The following is a 22,251-nucleotide window of genomic DNA, read 5'->3' on the forward strand; positions in this document are numbered from 1 at the left end:
CGGGGGAAATCCACACGGAGAGTCGCCCGAGGCTGGAATTGAACCCAGGTCCCTGGCACTATGAGGCATCGGTGCTGCCTACTGAGCCACCATGCCACCCTCATGCAGTTTGCTAACCTAGTTGTTATCTGCCCCCCCACCTCTCTCTACCATATTGACAGACCAAGATGTGGGGGGGGGGGGAAGGGAAAGAGAATCAGAGCAAGAACTTTGCTTTGGTAACAAGACCGAGAACATGTTCGCTCTGAGGATGACTGTAGTGGAGTCGATCAATACCCAAATGAGACTATAGAGGAATACACTTACAGGACTCTGTGGATATAGAGAGGAATGAGTCTGACTACATTCATCCACAGAGTCAGCATTGACCCCAATGTTCTCCTGTCCTGTAACGGGTATGACTGGAAATACGTGACATGTTGTGGTTCTGTTCGCCGAGCTGGGAATTTGTGTTGCAGACGTTTCGTCCCCTGTCTAGGTGACATCCTCAGTGCTTGGGAGCCTCCTGTGAAGCGCTTCTGTGATCTTTCCTCCGGCATTTGTAGTGGTTTGTCTCTGCCCACTTCCGGTTGTCAGTTCCAGCTGTCCGCTGCAGTGGTCAGTATATTGGGTCCAGGTCAATGTGCTTAGTAATTGAATCTGTGGATGAGTGCCATGCCTCTAGGAATTCCCTGGCTGTTCTCAGTTTGGCTTGTCCTATAATAGTAGTGTTGTCCCAGTCAAATTCATGTTGCTTGTCATCTGCGTATGTGGCTACCAAGGATAGCTGGTCGTGTCGTTTCGTGGCTAGTTGGTGTTCATGGATGCGGATCGTTAGCTGTCTTCCTGTTTGTCCTATGTAGTGTTTTGTGCAGGCCTTGCATGGGATTTTGTACACAATAAGGACTGCACAAAACACTACATAGGACAAACAGGAAGACAGCTAATGATCTGCATCCATAACACTACTATTACAGGACAAGCCAAACAGAGAACAGCCAGGGAATTCCTAGAGGCATGGCACTCATCCACAGATTCAATCCATAAGCACATCGACCTGGACCCAATATACCGACCACTGCAGCGGACAGCTGGAACTGACAACCGGAAGCTGCAAGGACAAACCACTATAAATGCCGGAGGAAAGATCACAGAAGCGCTTCACAGGAGGCTCCCAAGCACTGAGGATGTCACCTAGACAGGGGACGAAACGTCTGCAATACAAATTCCCAGCTCGGCAAACAGAACCACGACAACGAGCAGCTGAGCTACAAATCTTCTCCAAAACTTTGAATACATAACATGGCTACAACACTCTATGATATAACTAGAAATAAATTATAAATCAAATTTATACAGCTGTAAATAAATACATATTGCATAGTAACACTATGATATATCCCTGTCCAGTATGACTTTTACTGTTCAGTTAAACGAAACTTGAAAGGGTTCAGAAAATGTTTACAAAGATGTTGCCAGGGTTTGAGCTATAGGGAGTGGGGCTGGGGCTGTTTTCCCTGGAGCATCGGAGGCTGAGGGATGACCTTATTGAGGTTTATAAAATGATGAGGGGCATGGATAGGGTGAATAGACAAGGTCTTTTCCCAGGGGTGGGAGAATCCAGAACTAGAGGTGAGAGGGGAAAAGACATAAAAAGGAGCTAAGGGGCAACTTTGTCAGTCAGAGGGTGGTGCGTGTATGGAATGAGCTGCCAGAGAAAGTGGTGGAGGCTGGTATAATTACAACATTCAAAAGGCATCTGGATGGGAATATGAATGGGAAGGGTTTGGAGGGACGTGCTGGCACATCGGACTAGATCAATTTTGGCTATGTGCTTGGCATGCACCAGTTGCATTTAGGGTCTCTTTGTGTGCTATACATCTGTATGACTCTCAATGCTGTCCAGGCGAGTCAGTGATGTTATAACAACAACACTGGACCAGCAATCCAGAGGCCACAGGCAAATAATCTGGGCTCATGGGTTCAAATACCAGTAAAAACAAACATTGGGGAAATTAAATTTATTTTTAAAAAATCTGAATTGAAAACTTGTCTCCGTCATTGAGAGAATGAAACTTTACTGAAAACCCATTTGATTCAATAACGCTCTTCAGGGAAGGAAACCCGCTAGCATTAACTTGGTGCTGCCTGCATATGATAGCTCACGTGCTTGACTTTTAAAATGCCCCCTAAAGTCTGGCAATCCTCTTGTCTGAAGGGCAGTGAGGGATGAAAACATTGTTGGCCTTGCCAAAAAAAAAGCCCACATTCCATGAAGGAGTTTTTCTCGAATGTGACTTCACATCTGGAAGGGGTCACATCAGAACATCCAGACAAATTAGCACCAAAATGTCTGGTGCTGCAAGAGTACAGCAGGTCAGCCAGCATCTGAGGAGCAGGAGGTTTGACGTTTTGGGCATAACCCCTTGATTAGGAATGTGGGGTGGGCCCAAAGGGACTGAGAGATAAATGGGAGGGAGGTGGGACTGGGGGAAGGGAGCTGAGAATGCTATGGGTAGATGAAAGCGGGGGAAGAAGGTGACAGGTCAGAGAGGAGGGTGGAGCAGATAGATGGGAAGGCAGATAGACAGGTGGGACACTTCAAAAGAGCAGTTCGAGGGTTGTATCTGGGATTGGGCTGGGGGTGTCGGAATGAGGAAACTGGTGAAATCAATATTGATCCTGTATGGTTGGAGGGTCCCAATGCAGAGGCATTCTTCCTCCAGGTATCAGGTGGCCTAGGACCCTGCAACCACATGGCATCAACATCGATTTCACCAGTTTCCTCACATTCCCTCCCCCCTCCCACCCCAGCTCCAACCCTCCAACTCAGCACCACCCTCTTGAACTGTCCCACCTGTCCATCTTCCTTCCCACCGATCTGCTCCACCCTGTCACCATCACCACCCCCAACCTGCATCTACCTTACCCCCAGCCCCACTCCCACCTTCCTATTTATCTCTCAGCACCCTTTCCACCCCTCCACCCTCCCCCTCTGCAATTCCTGATGAAGGACACGAGAGAGACACGCAGACACAGACACAGAGGGACACAGACAGAGATCTAGACCAATGCATCCAGCATATGCACCTTTCCTGAATTCACCTCCTTTCACTTCACTTCCTACAAACCAACAGTTTAATCCCAAAATCAGAAAAGAAATGGAATAGGAGGGGTGAGAAGAGAGGGTGCTGTACTCACAGAGGTTGATGCAGTCTGGGGTAACACTCAATCTTCATTCAGAGAGAGAGAGAGCATCAGGAGCTCATGATCCAACTTCCGCATTCAGACAATGACGGGATGCTCTGATTGGTAGGAGGACCAACCTTTCTTCCGGTCCTCCAAGGCTCCCCATTGGTCATGCCTCCCCGTGTCGCGGTGAAGGGATGGGCGGGCGGGCGGGAGGAGGAGGAGCGAGGTCACGTGGGCGTCACAAAGACAAGCGGTGGACCAATGGGAAAGGCTGGAACGCCGCACGGGCGGGCGCTCCGTCCAATCAACGTGCGGCCTTTGTGACGACGGCGGTCCCTCCATTCACGTGACCGGTTGCTCCTGCACATGCGCCGTTGGGGGGGGCGGTTAAGGGGAGCTGATGTTGTGTTGGTCTGGAGGGTCCCTGTGTCCAGGAAGAGGTGAGTGTGGCTCAGTCAATGAGCATCAGTCAGACCCTGCTGGAGCATGGGGGGGGAGGGAGGTTTGATAGTAGGTACAGCAAGAGTTAAAGAGTGTGTGGGATGGAGATTTACAGCTTTTTTAGGTAATAAGTCCCTTTCTGGACAATACTGGGGGATGGGTAATATCAGAAACAGCAGAGTGAGAATTGAAGAAAAGTGTGTGTGTGTGTGTGTGGGGTGGGGGGGGATTTGCAACACTTTTTAAAGTTAAAAATCACACAACTCTAGGTTATAGGAGAAAATGCGGTCTGCAGATGCTGGAGATCAGAGCTGGAAATGTGTTGCTGGAAAAGCGCAGCAGGTCAGGCAGCATCCGAGGAACAGGAGATTCGACGTTTCAGGTATGAGCCCTTCTTCAGGAATGAGGAAAGTGTCCTCATTCTTTCCTCATTCCTGATGAAGGACTTTTGCCCGAAACGTTGATTTTTTGTTCCTGCTCCTCGGATGCTGCCTGACCTGCTGTGCTTTTCCAGCACCACTCTGATCTCCAGCATCTGCTGTCTTTTTCGCCTGGAGGTTTTACTAGCTACCTGATGAAGGTGCAGAGCTCTGAAAGCTCGAACTTCTAAACAAATCTAATGGACTACAACCTGGTGATGTGTGATTTTTTTTTACCTTTGTACACCCCAGCCCAACACTGGCATCTGCATATTGTCACTTGATTGTTTTAGGGAAGTTCTACAGAAACTAGAATGATCTGTTCTGAATTCCTGTTGTGTGCAGGCAGCAATGACTTTTGTAATCCCCTTTTCACAGGATATGAGAAGAGCAGCTTTGCAGGTAGAGCTCCCCAACTGAGTACCATGTGAAGGTCTGATAGAGCCCCTTGATTCGTGGGACAGGAGAGACGTCCCTCTTTCAGTCCAGAAGGGGAAAATTCTTTGAACGTTTTTGTCTGCTTCAGTAGGCTCTTAAAGTATCATCTTTACCTGAACCACAGGGGCACGTGCCTGAGCCAGATTGCCCACTGTGGGGAAAGGAAGTCTCAGGAGGCATTCCGCGCGCCATGGAGAAACCGTGGAAGTGTGGGGATTGCGGGAAAGGATTCCGCTCCCCCTCCTTGCTGGAGATCCACCGCCGTGTCCACACCGGGGAGCGGCCCTTCACCTGCTCCGTCTGCGGCAAGGACTTCACCCAGTCGTCCCACCTGTTCTCACACCAGCGGGTCCACACCGGGGAGAGGCCGTTCGCCTGCTCCGAGTGCGGGAAGGACTTCAGCGACTCGTCCCACCTGCTGACCCACCAGCGGGTCCACACCGGGGAGCGGCCCTTCACCTGCTCCGTCTGCGGCAACAGCTTTGCCCGCTCGTCGGACCTGCTGTCCCACCAGCGAGTCCACACCGGGGAGCGGCCCTTCACCTGCTCCGTCTGCGGCAAGGGCTTCACCCAGTCGTCCAACCTGCTGACCCACCAGCTGGTCCACACCGGGGAGCGGCCTTTCACCTGCTCCGTCTGCGGCAAGGGCTTCCCTCACTCGTCCACCCTGCGGTCCCACCAGCTGGTCCACACCGGGGAGCGGCCCTTCACCTGCTCCGTCTGCGGCAAGGGCTTCCCTCGCTCGTCCACCCTGCTGCGGCACCAGCGGGTCCACACGGGGGAGAGGCCATTCACCTGCTCCGTCTGCGGGAGGGGCTTCGCTCGGTCCCAGCACCTGCTGCAGCACCAGCGGGGGCACAAGTGACGGGGCCAGCTGCTGTGAGTCACCGCCCAGGGCTGAACCCTGGGTGGGAGGGGGGGAAGGTCACTGCAGTTGCTGTGCTCTCATCTCCTTGGCATTCACTGGCTCTACGAGCCTGCGACTGCGCATTTCCTCCTGAAGTGGAGATGTACAACACAGAAACAGACCCTTCGCTCCAACTCCTCCATATCCTCAACTAATCAAGTCCCATTTGCCAGCAATTGGCCCTATCCCTCCAAACCCCTCCTTACACAGATACCCAAGTGGATGCCTTTTAAATGTTGCAATTGTACCAGCCTCCACCACTTCCTCTGGCAGCTCATTCCGCACGCACACACCACCCTCTGTGTGAAAAATGTTGCCCCTTAGGACCCTTTTTAAATCTTTCCCCTCTCACCCTAAACCTATGCCCTCTAGTTCTGGCAAAAGACTTTGTCTATCCCTATCCATGCCCCTCCATGATTTTATAAACCTCTCTTAAAGTCAACCCTCAGCCTCCGACGTTCCAGGGAAGACAACCCCAGCCTGTTCAGCCTCTCCCTGTAGCTCAAACCCTCCAACCCTGGCAACATCCTTGTCAATCTTTCTGAACCCTTTCAAGTTTTGCAACATCCTTCCGATAGACCAGAAGTGCACATAATACAGAGGAGCTTCGATTATCCAGAATTAGATGAACCAGCACGGTGGCTCAGTGGTTAGCGCTGCTACCTCACAGTACCAGGGACCCGGGTTTCATTCCTGCCTCAGGCGACAGACTGTGTGGAGTTTGCACATTCTCCCCGCGTCTGCGTGGGTTTCCTCCTAGTGCTCCGGTTCCGTCCCACAGTCCAAAGATGTGCAGGTCAGGGTGAATTGGCCGTGCTAAATTGCTCGTAGTGTTAGGTACATTAGTCAGAGGGAAATGGGTCTGGGTGGGTTACTCTTTGGAGGGTCAGTGTGGACTGGTTGGGCCTGTTTCCACACTAAGGGATCTGTTAGGACAGAAATTGTCCTCGTGTGTTCGTTTAGAGGAGAGACCACAGACACTCAATTAATAGGCACAAGCTGGCGTTTATTTCAGAACCGTGGCTGATTTCAGTGAAGTTCAAGCGTTCACTGGAGAAGGTGTACACATTCTGAAATCTTTCCAAAAACCCCTGCTTGATATATTGTTCGCTAAGCTAACGCTACGTAATCACTCACACACGTGATCTCTCGCACACAAAGGCCTCCTGTGAACAGGCCTCGGCCTTGGCAGGTATCCACGAGACGGTCTGTCTCGTAAACAAGGTCTCTGAGTAAAGCCTGCCATTGTATTGGTCTGACCTTGGTAGTCCAGCTGCACAGGCAGTTTCGGTCAACAGTCCAAACAACAGCTCCGCAGCGCCCCCCGATTCCCCAAACAGTAACTACATCTCTACCCTCCCTAGGCCGATGATATATCCATCCCAACAGAGGTATGGGCTGTGTTCACCAGAAACGATGTGGAGGTGCCAGTATCGGACTGGAGTGGATAAAGTTAAAAATCACTCAAGACCAGATTATAGTCCAACAGGTTTATTTGGAATCACTAGCTTTCGGAGTGCCGCTCCTTCCACAGGTAGCTGTGGAGCAGGATCCTAAGACACAGATCTTATAGCAAAATTCACAGCGTCATGCAACTGATATCTTTTAGAGTGGGTTGCAGGTTTCGGTTCATTAATATGTAAATCCAAGAACAACATCTAAGTCATGTTCTTGATCACTTTGTTTTTAAAAATATAAAACCATAAGTGACATCTCAGGTCACACAATACATTAAAGTTGTGAGGTTCGAGTCTGTCAGTATCCCAATCTTTAGATTAGATTAGACTTAGTGTGGAAACAGGCCCTTCGGCCCAACAAGTCCACACCGACCCGCCGAAGCGCAACCCACCCATACCCCTACATTTACCCCTTACCTAACACTACGGGCAATTTAGCATGGTCAATTCACCTAACCCGCACATCTTTGGACTGTGGGAGGAAACCGGAGCACCCGGAGGAAACCCACGCTGACACGGGGAGAACGTGCAAACTCCACACAGTCAGTCGCCTGAGTCGGGAATTGAACCCAGGTCTCCGGCGCTGTGAGGCAGCAGTGCTAACCACTGTGCCACCGTGCCGCCCACATCAGACTAGTTCTGTTTTTAAAGTAGGAATATATAAAATATTACATGGACTGACTTCCTATAGATTATGTGCTTTGTGAGCAAAATTGAAAGTATCTGCAAATATAATTTTGCCAATAAAAATTCACTCCATAGAGTTGTGTGTGTGTGATGTGAGTTTGTGTGTGAGTGTGCATGTAAGAGTGTGTGCATGCTTGGTAAAGTGTAAGTGTGATGGAGTATAAGTCTGTGAGTGTGAGAGAGCGTTAGGGTGTGCGTATATGAGAGAGGTACGAATAAAAGCAAGGAGTTGCATTTTGCTAAAATGAGGAAGGACAGGACTTGTATAGTTAAAACAGAGACATGGGAGAGTTCATGTACATAATGATGCAACCTGCAAAGAACTGGTAGACTGGATGGTTAAAAATGAGGTCTGCAGATGCTGGAGATCACAGCTGCAAATGTGTTGCTGGTCAAAGCACAGCAGGTTAGGCAGCATCTCAGGAATAGAGAATTCGACGTTTCGAGCATAAGCCCTTCATCAGGAGAAGGGCTTATGCTCGAAACGTCGAATTCTCTATTCCTGAGATGCTGCCTAACCTGCTGTGCTTTGACCAGCAACACATTTGCAGCAGACTGGATGGTTAAGAAGGCATTTAGCACCATTGCCACCCAGACCCACCCCCTTCGTATTTCTCATAGCTAATCCACCCTACAGTGCATATCCTGAACAATAAGGGTAATTTAGCATAGCCAATCCAGCCCAACCTAATCTAAAAACTACCTTCTCAAGAATGTAATTTAAATGCAAAACATTTCTAAGAAAAATGTCCCTCTGACTCAACATTGGGACCCAGAGAGAATTCACACCTATTGTTAGAAAAGCTCTGCATTTGAATGACTTTCTTGAGAAGGTAATTAAAAACCAGTTCAGGAATTAACATGCCAAAGAGCAGAAACCCATTCTAAAAGATGGAAGATTTAATCTCATAGTTTAATATATCACATCTCCATGGACACTGGACTCCTTTGGCTATAAATTCCATGATCATGATCTCATTCTCCACAACCAACCTGATAAAAGAGCTGTGCTCCAAACGTTAGTGTTTCCAAATAAATCTGTTAGTTTATAACCTGGTGTTGTGAGATTTTTAACTTTGTCCATGGGAAACGTGTTGTGGGACTGGTAACAGTTGTTATTTTTGTGATTTGTTCCTCCTGAAATTTCTCCTCTGCGCAGACACGGGTGAACAGTCTGTTTTTGTGCTTTGAGCGAGATCAGGCTAGCAGCTTTTAAATCCTTATGTTCAGCAGCATAAGAAAACTGTAGGTCAGTAATCGTATTTCGAGAGTGGTACTTCCAGCTCTGGTAGTCCCATTGGGTCACCAGAGAGGGAGGGAGGGAGAGAAGCAAACCGAAAAGTTGTTTTGTTTGTTCTGTCAGTTGAGTTGGTTCTGCACTCAGATGAGACTGGATACTGATTTTAATGGATCAGAATTGAACACTACAATGGAACACCTTAAATTTCAAAAACGTTGAAAGGGCAAATCAAACTGTAACCTTGAAGAGATATGCTTCCATTTCTAACCTTGGGTGAGCCAAATGAGACAATTTTACTGATCACTCCATTTCAGAGTGCTGCTCTTTCATCAGGTGGTCGTGGACAATAAGATCATGATCACAGAATTTATAGCCAAAGGAGTCCACGGTCATGGAGATGTCCTTCATTGAACAATTTTAGATTTAATCTATTCATATTTTAGAACGGGCTTCTGTTCTTTGGTACGTTAATCCCAGCACTTGTTTTAAATTACCTTCAAGAATGTCATTTAAATGCAGAGCTTTTCGAACCACAATGTCAGTCTGACTCGATATTGGGACACAGACAGAATTCACACCCATTGTTAGAAAAGCTCTACATTTAAATGACATTCTGAAATGGCTGATCTTTAACATTGTTTCTGAATATATCAATGTAACTATTCTCATTGTTAAAGTCTGAAAGCATGTTCACTTTTTGGAAAGCGCTGCTGAAATCTTTCTGAAACTTGCATTGAAATGTGTGTAGTTAGGACACAGCCCAAGACAGGCTGTAAAGGATGAATGGCCTAATCCTAGTTTTGTGAAATTGATTCTGACTATGTAGAAATAAAGCACAAAAGCAAACCGTTCAGTCCAGGCAACCAAATATCCTAAATTAATCTAGTGACCCATTTGCCAGCATTTGGTCCATATCCCTCTGATTCTTTTCTATTCATGTCTCCAACCAGATGCATTTGTTTCTTCTTCAGCTAATTGAAGCTGGAGAAGCCTGAAATCTTTAAAGAATTTCCTGATTAAGAGTTTTTTTTTCAAGATTTGGCTCAGTGGTGGATTTTCTGAAGCTTTGCTATTGTAGTTTTCAATTTGCCAAAAAAACTTTCAGTTGTTGTTGTCCAAGGCAGAGTAGATATTCATTTAAGATATAATTGAGATGTATATATTCTTTACAATGTTTTTTCCATCATTACCAGTGATTGTCTATCATTTGGTACATTGAGCATCATCTTTTTGTGATTCAACAGATTTGATTTGAAGTGATTTGAAGTATCTGCAAGATACTTTTGTATTTTATCTAACTTTGCTTTGTGTTAAAGATTTCCTTTGTGACATTTTAATTAAAACATCTCAATGTATAATAATGAAACAGCTAATTTATTCTAAAATTATTTCAATGAATTGGTCGATTGCCAACTAATAGCTGCATAACTGTTGTAAATATTGACGCCCAGGAAAGATATTTCCTTTGTAAAGATTTTATAAAATGACTGTATTTTCATGAAATAAAATTTAGTGTTTTATTAAATGGTTGAAAGTAACTTTGCACTTAATTGCTCCATTTGGGATTAAACATAGATTATTTTTATCGAAATCATATTCACAATTTATGGTGAGTGTATCAACAAACAAATGTTGCCATTTGCCATTGAATTGCCTTAAACACAATTTGAATAAGGGAGACATTGTGAATATTTATTGCGCATTTCTGAAATTCTCTGCCCTGCCATTGTAGTTGGTTAAACAAGATATTTATTCCTCCTCATAACTTTGAATTTCTTTTGATATTTCATTTGCTATTACTTTTGCCCAAATAACTTCAAATGCCAAAACTTATAAATAGGGCAACGTCTCTTCGAAATGTAGATTCATTTAGATATTACTGGGTCATTTTGCATATTAAGATATCCCTTTGAATGTGCCTCCATCCTTTTGAAATGTAATCTTGTCCATTTCAATCTATTTGCAGAAATAGCCCGTTAAATGTCCATGTCCCTTTAAAATGCAGATTTCCCGCTTCAGGGAGCAGCAGTTGTAGCGCGAGGTGGCTGTTGCTTGGTGACGGTGAGGCTCCCCCGGCCCCGCCCATCCCCCCGTGCAGACGTCACGCGGGGGTGAAGGCGGTTGGGAGGAGAAGTCGCTCGAGCGGGGAAGCGGCGGCCGTTAGGAAAATGGCGCCGTGCGGCCCGGGGCAGACCCCCGTCACTGGTCACCACCGCCTTCCTGGTGCAGCTGCTGTGTCACGGCCACACCGGCCGGCTGTACAGCAGGCAGGAGCCGGTGACCATTCTGGAGGCGGATGTTCCTCAGTCATTGAAGGGACAGGACCTGTTGAGAATGGTGAGTGAAGTGTGTGGTAACTAAACCTTATTAACATGGATACAGTTTGTAATTTGTCAAAGTATACATTTTATTATTTAGAGTGGGAGAGATGTACAGCACAGAAACAGACCCTTCGGTCCAACCCGTCCATGCCAACCAGATATCCTAAATTAATCCAGTCCCACTTGCCAGCACTTGGCTCATATCCCTCTAAACCTTCCTATACATATACCCATCCAGATACCTTTTAAATGCTTTAATTGTAGCAGCCTCCACCACTTCCTCTGGCAGCTCATTCCATACACACACCACCCTCTGCATGGAAACGTTGCCCCTTAGGTATATTTTATATCTTTCTGCTCTCACCCTGAACCTAGGCCTTCTCATGCAGACCTTCACCCCCTACACTAGGGAAAAGACATAAGAAAGTTGAGCAGCCATACAAGATGCAAAAGCCACAAAATATCGAGCCAGATGGGGAAAAAAGTTGTGGTTTTACCTTTTTTTTCCTCCTATTGGTATTTGGACACTTCAAAATCAGTCAATAATACCAGCATTGCCACTGAGCATATTGCATACGTTCCTCAAGCATTGCACATGTTCCTTGCTTTGGGTGTCACCCTTGTTCAGGACTGGGGGTAGGTGTTGGGAGAGCTGCAGAACAAGGGTGTGCTGGGAGCAGGGTGGTGAATTGGGGATAGGTGGAGAATGGCAGAGGGTACAAACTGGTTGGTCACTGGGAGGAAGGAATCTGGTTGGTGGCAGGGAGGGGTAGAGGTGGGGGTGGGGAAGGGGAAGAACCTGAGAAGGGATTCGAGGAGTGGGGAAGGAGGTTATTTGAAAGTGGAGAACTCAGTGTTGAGTCCTCCAGGCTGTAGGCTTCCCAGGTGGAAGATGTTGTGGTGTTCCTCCAATTTGTGGTTTGGTTTGTTGTGGCAATGGAGGTGGCCGAACATGGTCATGTCAGAAAGGGAGTGGGAAGGGGAATTAAAATGGGTGGTGATTGGGAGGTCCGGTCGGCCTCTGCAGACCCAGCTGTGATGCTCGGCGAACCGTTAACCACGTTTACCCTCTGTCTCCCGAAGACCACAATTGGCAAACACATGGCAAATATAGTACCCCAATGTGAAGTTAGAGCCTTTGTGGTGTTTAAAAAAAAGCAAAAAGAGATGCATTGTTTAAATGGTGACATTGCAATATGGAGAAAGTGAAGACAGCAAATGCTGGAGATCAGAGTCAAAGTGTGGTGCTGGAAATGCTCAGCCAACATTCGATGAGCAGGAGAGTTGACGTTTTGGGCACGGGCCCTTCATCAGGAATGACATGTGGATGTACAAAGGGGCCTCAGCGTCCTTCTACACTAGTCACTGCCTGTTGTCAGGTGCAGCAAGCGGTATATTAGCAAGTGGAATTGAGTTCAGAAGTAGGGATGCCTGCCTGCAGTTAGGGGATCTTTGAATATATTCAAGGTTGAGTTCATCTGATTTTGGAACTACAAAGAGGAGGATGTTTATGGGGGAAGGTGAGAAAATGGCTTTTAAGACCAGTACAGAACAGTTACAGAGGTCATACAGCATAGAAACAGACCCTTCAGTCCAACTAATCCATGCTGACCATCTTCTCAAACTGAACTAGTCATACCTGCCTGTGTTTGGCCCATATCCCTCTGAACCTTTCCTATTCACGTACTTATCCAAATGTCGTTTAAATGTTGTTATTGTACCTGCATCCACCACTGTCGGGATGTTCATTCCACACACAAACCACTCTTTTTTAAAAAAAATGCTGCCCCTCAAGTTTTTTTAAAATCTTTCTCCTCTCACCTTCAAAGTTTGCTCTCTAATCTTAAAATCCCCACCATTCACCTTATCTACCCCCTTCATGATTTTATAAATCTCTACGGTTACCTCTCAACCTCCTGTGCTGCAGTGAGAAAAGTCCTAGCCTATCCACCTAGATGTAGGTAGATTAATATCCAGTTATGTACGGGACTTTGGTGGAAAGTGGGAATTCATTTCCACTGTAGGGATGAAACCCTACCCTATTCAAACATTTCTCCTGGTGGATGAGACCAGGCCACATAATTTGGAGGATTGGATTTCGGACAGAGATGAGGAGGAACTATTTTTCCTGGATAGTAGTCAATCTATGGAATTCTCTGCCCAAGAAAGCAGTAGAGATCGCCTCATTAAGTATATTGAAGACACAGTTGGTTAGGTTTTTGCATGGTAGGTTAATTAAGGATAGTTGGGATAATGCAGGGAGGAGGAGCTGAGATGATAGATTGTTTTACCCATTATCTTAATGAATGGCGGAGCAGGCTGGATGGGCCAAATGGCCTACTCCTGCTTCTATTACTATGAAACTATAACCCTGCATTTCCCATGGCTAACCCACCTCACCTGCACATCCCTGGACATGGGCAATTTAGCCTGGTCAATCCAAATCAAGGCTGGTGAGCAATGTAGTGCTATGGGAAATTAACATCAGAGAATGATAGAAAGGGACAAGGAGAGTAAATATACCAGCAATCAAAACTGGATTCTGAAGATCACAAAAGTGGAAACAAAAAGTGGTGTGTCTGCATGTGTGCTGCACTGTAACAAAAGTAAATGAATTGTCTGCACACATTGAAGAGAATAATTATGATCTGAGACTCCTTACAGAAACATGGCTTCAGGATGAAAAGAATTGGATCCTGAATATCGAAGGGGTAGTCAAATGGGAAGCTAGGTAAAGGTAGAGGGTTGCCAATGCTAATCAAAGCATTGACCACAGGGTAGTCTGGTGTCCGCTCTGATTCCAGGTTCTCATTTCTCTGTCCTCTGATCTCTGTTCCCACAGAATAAGATGTCAGTCTGTTCTCAGCTCTACTGGATTTCTGCTGAAGCTTTGATCCCCACCCCCTCTTTTTACACCTTCTGGAACAATACAATATTCAGTCAGTCAATCAAAGCCCAATGCGCACAATCTCCCAGTCTCTCAACCAACCAGGTACAAAAGTGTAGTCCTAGCAGGGAATCAAACAAGAAAAATGAAACAACATGAGAAATAAATAGGTGCTAGTGCTTAATGTCTGTTCATTAGGAAGCAAACCAGAAATAGGGCTCTCCCAGGATTCTGATTGTGCCCAACTTGAGGATTCTTTCTCCCTTACATCTAATTGTTAGTACCCAGCTATGATTTACAATATTTACACCAGAAATGAAGTATCTTATGAAATAGAGGTGGACACGTACAGCACAGAAGTAGACTTCCTCTCTCTCACGCGTGTATACACACAAGTCCATGGGGGTGAATTTTTATTTGTAGATACATTCTATTTTGCTTCAAAATGTACAATCTGCAGACAGTCAATACATATAATATTTTGTAAATTTGACTTTGGAAATAGAACAAGTTTGATTCAAAGTTTGGACTCTGATCTCACACATTTAATGCATTGTCTGAGCTGCGATGTCATCTTTTGTTATAAAACCTTAAATTATGTTGAGAAGTGCCTTCCAGGAAGTTGGAGATTTACATATTAATGAAGCCTGCAACCCATTTGAATAGATGAGACTTAACAATCCAGGTTAGTTCAAAACATCATTTCAGTGGCAGGACACTGCAATGTTTTTCCACAAATTCTGTCCCTTATGATCTTATTCTTCACAACCACCTGATGAAAGAGTTTCATACCGAAAGCCAGTGCTTCCAAATAACTTGATGTTATGTGATTTTTAACTTTGTCCAGGTTAGGGTGGATTGGCCATGCTCAAATTACCCATAGTGCCCAGGGATGTCCAGGTTAGGTGCATTAGTCAGGGTGAATGTAGAGAAATGGGGGTAGGGGAGTTACTTTCTGGAGGGTCGGGTAGACTCGTTGGGTCCAGTAACCTGCTTCCACACTGTGGGGATTCTCTGAAGAGAAGAGATTTCTGCAAACTATGCAGGGCAGCACAGGTGTCTCCATGGGTGCTTGCTTGGTGAAGTGAGTGTTATGGAGTATCAGTCTGTGCGAGGGTGAGTATTGGGCATGTGTGTGTGTCAGAGAGTATGTGCATAAGAGAGGTGTGGATAAAAGCCAGGGGTTGCATTTTGCTCAAACAAGGAAGGGCAAGAGGGTCTGCAGAGGCTGACCAGATGTCCCAGTCACCATTCATTTCTTTCAACCTCTAGCACTAAGTTTCCAATGTTGTGTATCAGAAGGAGCAGAAAATGAATAGCTAGTATCGTTAGAAACTGTTGAATTTTTCATCTCTGCAGCTGCTGCATTATTTCATCAGCATTGTAAAGTTTACTGGCAGCAGTGCAAGGTGTGGGCTGTATTCACGAGAAAAAGAGTTAAAAACCATACAACAGCAGTTTATAGTCCAACAGGTTTATTTGGAAGGACTAGCTTTTGGAGTACTGCTCTTTCATATGGTAGCTGTGGAGCAGGATCATAGGACAGAATTTGTAGCAAAAGATTACAGTGTCATGCAACTGAAATGGTATATTGAACAATCTAGATTGCTGTTACATCTTTCACCTTTTAGAATGGGTTGCAGGTTTAGGTTCATTAATATGTAAATCCCAGAACTATTTTTAAGTCACATTCTCGACATAACTTAAGGTGACATTTCGGCTCAGACAATGTATTAAAGTTGAGGTCGGAAACCATCTGTATGCCAATCTCAAGTCAGACTGGTTCTATTTCCAAAGTAGGAATTTACAAAATATTGCGTGGATTGACTGCCTGCAGACTTTGTGCATTTTTAAGCAAAATTGAACGTATCAGCAAATATAATTCTGCAAGGTAGAATGGTGGTGGAGGGTTGCTTTTCAGACTAGAGGCCTGTGACCAGTGGTGTGCCACAAGGATCAATGCTGGATCTACTACTTTCATCATTTATATAAATGATTTGCATGTGAACATAGGAGGTATTAGTTAGCAAGTTTGCAGATGACACCAAAATTGGAGATGTAACAGACAGCTAATAAGTATAACAGGATCTTGAACAGATGGGCCAATGGGCTGAGGATAGGCAGATGGAGTTTATTTTGGATAAATGCAAGGTGCTGGATTTTGGAAAAGCAGGACTTAGACACTTAACGGTAAGGTCCGAGGGAGTGTTGCTGAACAAAGAGACCTTTGAGTGCAGATTCATAATTCATTGAAAGTGGAGTCGCAGGTAGATAGAATAGTGAAGGTGGCATTTGGTATGCTTTCCTTTTTTTGGTCAGAGCATTGAGCATTGCTTAGGCCACTGTTGAAATATTGCATGCAATTCTGGTCTCCTTCCTATCCCAAGGATGTTGTGAAACTTGTAAATCTTTTCTGAACCCTTTCAAGGATGTTGCCAGAGTTGCAGGGGTTGAGCTATTGGGAGAGGCTGAATAGGCTGGGACTGTTTTCCTTGGAGGGTCAGAGGCTGAGAGGTGACCTTATTGAGGTTTATAAAATTATGAGGGGCATTGATAGGGTAAATAGACAAAGTATCTTCCTTGGAGTGGGGGAGTCCAGAACTATAGGGCATAGGTGTATGATGAGAGGGGAAAAATATAAAACGGACCTAAGGAGCAACGTTTTTCACACAGGGTGGTGTGTGTATGGAATGAGCTGCTGGAGGAAGTGGTTGAGGCTGGTATAATTACACCATTTAAAAGGCATCTGGATGGGTTTATGAATAGGAACGGTTTAGAGGGATATGGGCCAGGTGCTGGCAAATGGGACCAGATTAGATTAGGATATCTAGTTGGCATGGACAAGTTGGACCGAAGGGTCTGTTTCCATGCTGTACATCTCTATGACTCTGACTCTAAATGCAAATTCACCCCATAGACTTGTGTATATATGTGTGTGTGTGTGTGTGTGTGTGTGCGTGCGTGCGTGCACATAAGAGTGCATATTTGTGTATGTGCATGTGTGGTAAAGTGAGTGTGTGATGGAAGTATAAGCCTGTGAGAGGGTGAGGGTGTCAGGGAGGGGGTGAATGTGTGTGTCTGAGAGGGGTATGGATAAAAGCAAGGGGTTACATCTTGGTAAAACCAACAAAACTTGTACAAGTAATGGGGCCCTGGGTCTTGTTGTAGAACAGAGAGACCTGGGGGGGGGTGGGGGGGTGGTCTCAGTACGTAGTTCTTTGAAAGTTACATCACTGGTAGACAGGGTGGTTAAGAAGGCGCTTAGCACATTTGCTTTCATTGTTCACATCATTGAGTAACGGAGTTAGGAAGTCATGAAGTTATCCAGGATGTTGCTTTTAGAGTATTGACTAAAGTCTTGGTCACCCCGTCATAGGAAGGATACTATTGGAGAGGATTTGGAAAAGATTTACCAGAATGTTGCCAAGGCTGGAGGGGTTGAGTTATAAGGAGAGGCTGGGATTTTGTTTTTTAACTGGAGCAAAGGAGTCGAGGGTTGAGCTTATATAGATTTATAAATTCAAAAGGGGTGTAGGTAAGGTGAATTGCAAAGATCTCTTTCTTAGCGTGGGAGTGATCAAAACTAGGGGGTGTATTTTTTTTTAAGGTGAGAGAAGAGAGATTTAAAAGGAACCCGAGTGCAACCTTTTTAGAGAGGATGGTTTGTGAGTGAATGAGCTTCCAAAGGAAGTAGTAGGTGCAGGTACAGTTACTGCACGTAAAAGACATTTGGATAGGTACATTAATGAAAAGGTTTAAGTAGATATGGGCCAAAAGGAGGCAATTTAGTTTGGGAATTCTCATCAATGTGGATGAGTTGGACTGAAGGGTCTGTTTCTGTGCTGTATGACTCTATGACACAAAGAACCAGAAGTGATCTTCTTGAAACCAGCAAAATTCAGAAAGGGGCTTGACAGGGTAGATGCAGATAAAATGCTCCTTTGGTGGTGTCATAGAATCCGTACAGTGTGGGAGCAGACCATTTGGCCCATTTAGTCCATGCTGACACTCCGAAGAGCATCCCACACCCCCACCCTCCTCCATGCATTTTCCATGGCAAATCCATCCTACACATCCCTCTACACTGTGGGACAATTTGGTATAGCCAATCCCCCTAATCCGCACATACCTGGACACTTTTGGTAATTTATCATGTCCAATCCAACCCAGGAGCTTGCTTAAAATGATTCAAGTGTGTCAACAGCAATCATTTCAAGGGTTGTTGGTTTCCTTGGATGTAGAGAAGGGATTTGACTGGGTGGAGTGGCCATTTCCTTTTTTTTAATACCCTGGAGTGGTTTAGTCGAGGTGAAATTTTTCTAGATGGGTAACAGTCCTTTACAGTGGTCCTTTATCAGCGATTCTCACCAATGGTGTAAGGTCCAGTAATTTTAGCATGGTCCTGCCACAAGCCTCTTATGTATTGGAGAGCTATGGCAGGAGTACTAGAGAGGATCTTGGGGACCAGAGGTAAGGTTGACTTGGTCTCTCTCCTCCTGGGGTTGACAAACCTATCTTCCCGAGATGTGCATGGGTGAAAGTTTTTAATATCCTCACTTTTTGTGCAAGGAAGAATATTCTGATGTGCTGGGTGTCTGCGAAACCCCCTCCCCTGGTGTCTGTCAGGGTGGCACAAGTTAATTATGGAACACATTGCTTTGGACATTCTCACAAATATGGTGCACCAAAAAACAGAATTTTTAAAAGACATGGCAGTCCTTTTTGAATTACCTGGAAGCAGATTTGTCTGCCATTTTAATTAAGGCCTTTGTGTAGCCGTGTCGGTTTGGTATACTGAACTCTATGCCCTGACAGGAAGAATTTCAAACAAGTGTTCGGGTAATAATTGATGTTCTTGAAGATTGAAAGCTAAGGTCTTATTACACTGAGCATATTATTTATTGATCTGTAGTGAGTATAATTTTGATATGTTTTGTGGAGTAGTATAGTAGTTGGTTTACTGTTGTTATTGTTGTTAGAATGTTATTTTCCTATTTTATAGCTTTATAATTTTGAAAAAGGTTGCAATAAAAGTATTTTTAAAATGTCTAATGCTTTGTGCCTGTGACATTGTTCTCAGTCATGGACAGATTCCCTATCACCACCAAGCCCCATGAATCAATATCTAATTAAGGAAACTACAAACATCCAGATAAGTAGAGAAACAGCAGCTGTATTTAAGAGGCAGAAGATGAGGTGTTCTTCTGCCAGGCGTCAGGTGGTTAGAGTTTGGTGGTGGAGGAGAGAGAGTTAAAGTGATTGGCCACAGAACAGTGGAGTCATTTAGTTTCAGCATCCCAGAGCTGGTCTCTAAAATGTTCTGCAAGTTGGCCTCCATTCTCCACAATGTAGAGGAGACCAAGTAGAGAACTGGGCACATAAATGAATCTTAGAAATAAGTTGTATAAATCTTAATCTGCCAGAGTTATTTTCTGAAAAAGTTTCATTAAATTGGGTAACTGCATGAAACAGTTTGTTGGTCAGACTTGAATCATCACCCTCAGATGAGAGAATGCCATTGATAGCAGTGAACAGCTCTTTTTGTTAAAAAGCACAAGTTGTTGATTTATTTCCACAACTTACTGGTATTCACACCTGCACAGTCAATGTCAAACTCTGACATCAAATGAAATATCATTAATTTTGTCTTACAATAATACAACAAACAAATTAATAGCACACAGTGGATAGAAAGTCTGATTAATGTGAAATAAAATTTGATCAAAAGAATGTAAAATTGAGATGAGAGATAACAAATGGGGGAAGGGCAGAAGGTAAGAAATGCAGCATCATAGAAGGTGTTCCTCCAGGGAGTGTATTTTACCAACTACAACTGCTCAATATAAACAAACACTCTGACATGATCCTCCGGTTTTAATGTAAACCATACCCCCATACAGTAGGTACCATTTAAATAAGTTAATAGATACAAGCCTTGAGTAAATCCAGCCTCCAGCCGGACCCCCCGCTTCTTGGAGCTCGGACCTTCCTCCAGCTCCGGGGGGTTGTTGAGCTCCTGGGCTCCGGCCGCCGCCGAAGAAGCCGCGGGCGCCGGCTCTCTCTCCTCCACCGCCGACAGTTTTAATTTGTTTTCCCGTTCACCCGGTAACCGTCACCTCTTGTTTGAAAAGTTCCGACTTTAATGTGAAATGTATTTTAAAGGTATTTTCTGAGGTAAACGATGCCTGTCTGCCCCCCTCCCTCCGTCAGAAACCGCAGCCTCGCGCCGCCATCTTTGTTTTTCTTCTCCTTTCCGTCTCCTTCAGTGACGCGCGTCATCCGCGCCTCCTCCAATCAGAGCGCACGTTACTCCACCTGACCAATAGCGGCCGCGTTTGCGTGAAGTGTTGTCCCACCCTCTGCAATCTCTCTCTCCGATTGGTCGGTACTGACCACAAGCTTTGGGATTGGTGGGGAATGTCACAAGCGGCTCAGTGTATCCGCCCTTTTCATTCCCGTTCATTCATTCAACAGCAGCTGACCCAATTTACTGCAACGGGCTCTGGGGCTATAGCGGTAGTGTCACATATTCAGGGGCAAGATGTGATTTTTAACGATTTGAACTATGGCACCTCCACATCCATTCATTCAACCGAAGAGGACTCAATTCAGTGTAATGGGCTCTGAGGGTATAATATTTGTGCCCCATGTTGAGAAGAAACCTCTCCCCATTCATTCAATAAAAGAAGACCTATTTGCTGCAGAGGGTTTTATTTTATGATGCAGTGGTAGTGTCCCAATCTTCGAGCCCTGAAATCCCACTGCTATGAGGATGCGTGGTAACACATTTTTTAGTCATAAGTCACATGACACCAGGTTATAGTCCAGCAGGTTTGTTTGGAAGATCTTACAGAAATATATTCAATTCTGAAAGAAATAGAGATAGGATGTTGCACTGGAAGGTGAAACTAGGATAATACCGCGTGGCCTCAAGATTAGAGGAAGCAGGTTTAAAACTGAACTGAGAAGAAACTTCTTCACCCGGAGGGTTGTTCATCTATGGAATTCCTTGCCCAGGGAAGGATTTGACATTACTTCAGCAATCACTAGAAGCAGTAGATATTTTTTTCAAAAACGTAAAAGAATTAAGGGATCAGGTGAAAACGCAGGTCAGTGGAGTATACTCCACGAAAAGATGATTCATGATTTTATTGAGTGGTGAAGCAGACTCGAAGGGCCAGAAGGCCGACTCTTGCTCCTAGTTCTATGTTGAAATCACAAGCTTTTGGAGTGTAGTCACTTCAGCAGATGAAGTCATGAAAAAACAAGTGCAGGAAAGAGAATTTAGATAAATGAAAGACAGAGCAGCTCAATGGTCAATTATTTACTCCCATTCCTATTTATGATGATCTTACTACACAGCAAGTTGTGTGTTTTCCAAACATGAATTTTATTTCCATTGTTTAAAAATAAATATTTAAGATGAACAGTTTGTTTTTCCTCACTTGGACATGTTGTGACCCACAATTTATATAGCACTGTCGATATCATAGGAACAATTCATAAATTAGATTTGTCATTGAGTCACTCAAGTAGATACTAGAAAGGAGAAAAAAATCCCAACATGTACAGGATGCTGACGAAAAGTCAGCAACCTGAAATGGTAACAGGAGCAAGTGAACAGGAAACTCATCCTCTGACGTCCACTACAGTACCTTGTACTATTCTTCACTGAACACTGCAATTGCTTTCCTTTTCAGTTTAATGATCCACCTCTATTTTGAATACCGTAATTGAATCTGACTCCAACACACTCTCTGGCAGACAGTTCCAGAGATCAAAGTATTTTCAATCATGAATGAAGTAAGTTTTGGATCCGTCCCAAAGACAATTCCGATGGACTTTTGCTTCCAAACATTTACACTAAGTTCTTGTTATGAACACATTTACAACTTAGTAGGTTTATTCAAATTTTATAACATATTGGGATAGCACACTGCTATGCATTGCTACCTCACAGCATAAGGGACCCAAGTTCAATTCCAGCCTCAGGTAACTGTCTGTGTGGAGTTTGCATGTTTTCCCTGTCTGCACAGGTTTCCTTCCACAGTCCAAAGAGGGGCTTCGGTACATCTGTGTGGACCTCCTCCAGTTAACTGAGGGCAATGAGGCACTGTGAGGATCAGTAGATCAGACAATCAGTCAGTCAGCAAGTTCTCTCCGGGAGACTTGTCTCAAGAAAGGCAGCGGTTTCTTATCTCATCCATTCTCCTACCCTCCACAAACTCCACACAGACAGTTGCCCCAAGGGTGGAATTGATCCTTGGTTCCTGGTGCCATGAG

General features: G+C 44.9%; 2 protein-coding genes across 2 annotated transcripts in view; one reads left to right on the forward strand and one right to left on the reverse strand.

The window, feature by feature from the left end:
- The window catches only part of LOC132810273 (zinc finger protein 850-like), a 43,260-nt gene that overhangs the window by 15,359 nt on the left and 5,650 nt on the right, over positions 1-22,251 (reverse strand). The window contains exon 3 of the mRNA XM_060822635.1: positions 5,265-5,373. Within this exon, the coding sequence (XP_060678618.1) occupies positions 5,265-5,373 (109 nt within the window). The remainder of the gene's footprint in view (positions 1-5,264; positions 5,374-22,251) is intronic.
- On the forward strand, positions 4,464-7,534 carry LOC132810275 (zinc finger protein 239-like). The gene has a single exon (XM_060822637.1). It carries the CDS (start codon positions 4,660-4,662, stop codon positions 5,332-5,334), a length of 675 nt encoding a protein of 224 aa, XP_060678620.1. The 5' UTR covers positions 4,464-4,659; the 3' UTR covers positions 5,335-7,534.

Source organism: Hemiscyllium ocellatum, unplaced genomic scaffold (genome assembly GCF_020745735.1).
Source record: "Hemiscyllium ocellatum isolate sHemOce1 unplaced genomic scaffold, sHemOce1.pat.X.cur. scaffold_1597_pat_ctg1, whole genome shotgun sequence".
NCBI lineage: Eukaryota > Metazoa > Chordata > Chondrichthyes > Orectolobiformes > Hemiscylliidae > Hemiscyllium > Hemiscyllium ocellatum.